Below are 5,441 nucleotides of genomic sequence, written 5' to 3'. Positions count from 1 at the left end.
AATGTATTATAATACTATAGGGGTTAATGTAATATAATACTGTAGGGTTTAGGGGTTAATGTAATATAATACTGTAGGGGTTAGGGGTTAATGTAATATAATACTGTAGGGGTTAATGTATTATAATACTGTAGGGGTTAGGGGTTAATGTAATATAATACTGTAGGGGTTAATGTAATATAATACTGTATGGGTTAATGTAATATAATACTGTAGGGGTTAGGGGTTAATGTAATATAATACTGTAGGGGTTAATGTAATATAATACTGTAGGGGTTAGGGGTTAATGTAATATAATGCTGTAGGGGTTAATGTAATATAATACTGTAGGGGTTAATGTAATATAATTCTGTAGGGGTTAGGGGTTAATGTAATATAATACTGTAGGGGTTAATGTAATATAATACTGTAGGGGTTAGGGGTTAATGGTTAGGGGTTAATGTATTATAATACTGTAGGGGTTAGGGGTTAATGTAATATAATACTGTAGGGGTTAGGGGTTAATGTAATATAATACTGTAGGGGTTAGGGGTTAATGTAATATAATACTGTAGGGGTTAGGGGTTAATGGTTAGGGGTTAATGTATTATAATACTGTAGGGGTTAGGGGCTAGGGGTTAGGAGTTAAGGGTTAGGGATTAGGAGTTAGGGGCTAGGCGTTAGGGGTTTGGGGTTAATGCATTGTAATACTGTAGGGATTAGGGGCTAGTGGTCAGGAGTTAGGGGCTAGGGATTAGGAGTTAGGGGCTCGGGGCTAGGCGTTAGGGGCTTGGGGTTAGGAGTTAGGGGCTAGGGATTAGGGGTTAGGGGTTAGGATAATATGCCAACATGCTCATTACATGATGGTCCAGTCTTTTTCAATAATAAAAATAGATTTTAAATCACAGGTTTTTATTGCCCTCAGAGAAATGTATTGTTTATTTATTGAGGGTTAGGGGCTAGGGGTTAGGGGCTAGGGGTTAGAGGTTAGGGGCTAGGGGTTAGGGCCTAGGGGTTAGGGTATAGGGGTTAGGGGCTAGGGGTTAGGAGTTAGGGGCTTGGGTTTAGGGGTTAGGGTATAGGGGTTAGGAGTTAGGGGCTTGGGGTTAGGGGTTAAGGTATAGGGGTTAGGGGCTAGGGGTTAGGGGTTAGGGGCTTGGGGTTAGGGGTTAGGGGTTAGGAGTTAGGGGCTTGGGGTTAGGAGTTAAGGTATAGGGGTTAGGGGCTAGGGGTTAGGGGTTAGGTGTTAGGTATCAAAACCACCTAGAAATGTGTATTATTACTTAGTATGTTATCATAAATTGACGTACTACATTTTTGTGAGGTTGGGAAGGAAGAAACCTGTATGTTCAACTGTATCTTTAATAAATGAATATTTGTCGCTACCTGGTATACATCATAGTTCTGTTATTTTTTATAAGTCAACTTTTTTTGGGGGGGGGGGGTCTACGCTTCAACGATCTACGATTTCCAGACATTGAAAACATTTCTAGACATGTTGTTTTTTTCCTGACCATGTAACCTGACCAGGGGAAAACTCTGGGGTCCTAATTACAGCCTATAACGAGGGTTCGGAGTTTTTCCTGATCAGGTCATGAGGTCCAGAAAATTCTCCTGGCGCTAATTACTGTCTGTAGTAAGATTAGCTTGCTCAGTCTGTAAAATAGGTTCAAATCCCCTCTGTAACCAGTAATCCCCACAATGCTAACAACCTACCATTGGTGGCCAGTTATGGCCAGCTTCAGTCTGTTGTAATTAGCTTCGGCCTTATTAGGAGATCCTGGTAACTGAGGGACTTTAAAAACACTGTCCGCTCATTCATTCTGTTCGCTCCTGTTTTTAGTTGTTTACAAGTGACAAACAGGTAATTGGCTTGTTATTCTAAGTGTACATATAGTGTAATGCAGTAAACACATGTTGTATTATATCTTGTTGTTGTCTTATCTCTCTCAGTGGGACTGTTTAATTAGGAACGTATTCAATAGTATGGGGAAGTGACCATGGAATAACTGACAAAGCACATTAAGGAACTGACAAAACACAAGCCAAATGCAAAGGAGATGATTAGTTGATTTTTTTGTCATATTAGGTATAATTGTGTCATTTTCACACTCATAGATTCCCCCCCCCCAAAAAAAATGTTGTGTTACAAAGTGTGCTTGAAATGAATTTTATTGTATTTTTTTTTGTCAACAATTTACTCTGTAATGTCAAAGTGGAATAAAATTTAAACAACAACAACAAAAAAATGTATGGAAAACAAACAGTAATATATTTTGATTAGATAAGTATTCAACCACCGGAGTCAATACACGTTAGAATCAACTTTGGCAATGATAACAGCTGGGATTCTGGGTAAATCTCGAAGAGCTTTGCACACCTGGATTGTACAATGTTTGCCCAATATCCTCTCCAGCAACTGTAGTTAGGAAGGACGTCTGTATCTTTGTAGTGAATGGGTGAATTTAGACATCATCCAAAGTGTAATTAATAACTTCAATGTTTTGACTTTTTTTTATCTCAATAGGTGCCCTTCTTTGAGAGGCATTGGAAGTATTTGTGGTTGAATCTGTGTTTGAAATTCATTGCTCGACTGAGGGACCTTACAGATAATTGTATGTGTGAGGTACAGAGACGAGGTAGTCATTAAAACATCATGTTAAACACTATTGCACACAGAGTGCACGCAATTTATCATGTGACTTGTTAAGCAAATCTTTACCCCTGAACGAATTTAGGCTTGACATAACAAAGAGGTTGAAATCTGCAAGTTTCATTCCAAAACGCCATATATTCATTTTCAGAAATGTTGGTAAATTTTATTTTATTGTTTAAAGAAATTATCACAAGATGATGTTGTTCAATAACAGACAGATTTTAAACAAAATCATATCACTTAATGGTTTCATTTCAGAGAGACAAATAATCATGTTTTTTGTTGTTGCTAAATGCTATATATCCGCCTCACTCTCAGAGAAATCAGTAGTACTGCTAGGTTTTACACAGGGAAATGTAACAAATAACTACATTTTTAATAAGTTAAAGTACAAACGATACATTTGTGACATCAATATTGAAATGTTTAAAAATTATGATGAAATAGAACAGTAAAACATTTCCATATGGCATTTTAGTAATTTAGCAGCCGCTCTTATCCAGAGCGACTTACAGTTCGTGAATTCATCTTAAATCAAAATCAAATCAAATGTATTTATAAAGCCCTTCTTACATCAGCTGATATCTCAAAGTGCTGTACAGAAACCCAGCCTAAAACCCCCCAAACAGCAAGCAATGCAGGTGTAGAAGATATCTAGGTGGGACAACCACATATCACAGTCAAATATACAGGATACCATTCCAGCTAAACATTTCAAACACTGTGTTCACAAAACATTAAAAACACTTGCTCTTTCCTTGACATAGATTGATCAGGTGAAAGCTACGATCCCTTATTGACGAGCACCGGTTTGTGTCAAGAACTACAACGCTGCTGGGTTTTTCCACGCTCAACCGTTTCCCGTGTGTATCAAGAATGGTTCACCACCCAAAGAACATCCAGCCAACTTGACACAACTGTGCGGAAGGAGTAGAGTCATCATGCGCCAGTATCCCTGTGGAACGCTTTCGACACCGTGTAGAGTCCATACCCCGACGAATTGAGGCTGTTCTGAGGGCAATTCAATATTAAGGAAGGTGTTCTTAATGTTTTGTACACTCTTTGTATAGTGTTTTAGCATCTAAAAAAAAAAGCACTTTCATACACATCAAACAAACTCTGAATTAAAAATCTGAGAACAGTAATATTTTACACACACATGAAGGTATCCATAAGCAATTATTTCTGATGAAAAAAACACAAATGTGAAAAATTGGTGGATATAACATTTTGACTTATTGACTTATTGATATTTTAGCTTTTATTTTTTTTAAATTAATTTGTACAAATGTCTAAGAACATAAATCCACTTTTAGATTATGGTGTATTGTGTGTAGATCAGTGACACAAAATCTCAGTTTAATAAATGTTTTAATTCAGGCTGTAAAACAACAAAGTGTGGAAAAAGTCAAGGAGTGTGAATAATTTCTGAAGTAATTATCTAACCCTAACCCTAACTAAAGTAGAGCTTTGAAACTAATCACATTTCAACAGTAGCAACCTGAACAGTCAATACTTTGTTTACTCTTGTGTTGAACATTTTCAAAATACGGTTTCGTATTTCCTTCGTCCGGACGCCATAGATTATTGGATTGACACTTGCTGGTAAAACAATATACATCACCCCTAGAAAAGTATTGATATCAGTTGGAATTTGAATATTCAGATTGCGTGACAGAAAAGTAACAGTACCAATCAGATAAAAACACATTATTACAATAAGGTGGGTGCCACAAGTGTGGAACGCTTTCCATCTATCCTCCCCTGCTGCTGTAAACAACACTACATTCAGAATCTTCATGTAGGAGAACAAAATGACACCAATATCAATTCCCACAAAACAGATAATCACAGCCAATCCCATAGCATTATTCTTGTCCGTGTTACCACATGCTAGGCTAACCAGGGCCATGTGGTCACAGTAGCAATGGTTGATGACATTGGAGTCACAGAAAGACAGAGAACCAGCTAGTGCAACTAGTACAAACATGATGGAACCACTCCTTATAACAGTGAACATCAACAGTCTGGCAAACATGGCGGAGTTGAGGATGCGAGTGTAGTGTAGAGGGAAGCAGATAGCCACGTAACGGTCCAGAGCCATGACCAGGAGAATAGTCGACTCTACTGACGAGAGGAAGTGAGTGAAAAACATCTGAGTCAAACAGCCGGCCAAGGAGATGTCATTCCAGTCAAACAGAAAGCCGAGCAACATGTTAGGGACGATGACAGTAGCCACCATTATGTCCACCGCCGCCAAGCCACATATTAATATATACATGGGGCTGTGGAGGCTCTCCATAATTCTAATCACGTAGATCAACAAAGAGTTTCCCACCAAGATTAAAATGTAGGTCATGAAAAACGGTAAGAAAAGTAGTCGTCTGTACTCGTAGATCTCTGGGAATCCCAGAAAGACGAACTCGTTGTGTGAAAAATTGATTCCCTGGAATTCTTCAATCATTACACTTTTGAGTATTGCCAATGAATTGAGACGAAAACAAACAAAAAAACACACAAAGGTCAAATTTAAATGTTTTCATTGACACAATATTTTCAATACTCTGATATGTATGAATGGTATACAAATGCCATAATAAACCAACTTGCTGTTGTTCTTGTTTTCTTTCCGCTGTTCAGTCATTGGTCTGTAGAGTATAATTTGGTCGTTGGTCTGTAGAGTGGAACTGTATGTGGTCCAATAAATTGACATTTCTACCCACATGAGACTTTATACCCCAAACCAGACATCCCATGAGACAACTTACTTAACCTCCCCTTCTTATATTGAGCTTATCTACAGTAT

The 5,441-nt window shown here is 38.0% G+C and overlaps 1 protein-coding gene across 1 annotated transcript; it reads right to left on the bottom strand.

Moving 5' to 3' along the window:
* Positions 1-4,115: 4,115 nt before the first annotated feature.
* Positions 4,116-5,157, bottom strand: or55e1 (odorant receptor, family 55, subfamily E, member 1). The gene has a single exon (XM_029774050.1). It carries the CDS (start codon positions 5,097-5,099, stop codon positions 4,116-4,118), a length of 984 nt encoding a protein of 327 aa, XP_029629910.1. The 5' UTR covers positions 5,100-5,157.
* Positions 5,158-5,441: the final 284 nt, after the last annotated feature.

This window comes from Salmo trutta, chromosome 13 (genome assembly GCF_901001165.1).
Source record: "Salmo trutta chromosome 13, fSalTru1.1, whole genome shotgun sequence".
NCBI classification, from domain to species: Eukaryota; Metazoa; Chordata; class Actinopteri; order Salmoniformes; family Salmonidae; genus Salmo; species Salmo trutta.
The sequence above is the reverse complement of the archived record's forward strand: the minus strand, read 5'-3'. Positions and strand labels throughout refer to the sequence as shown.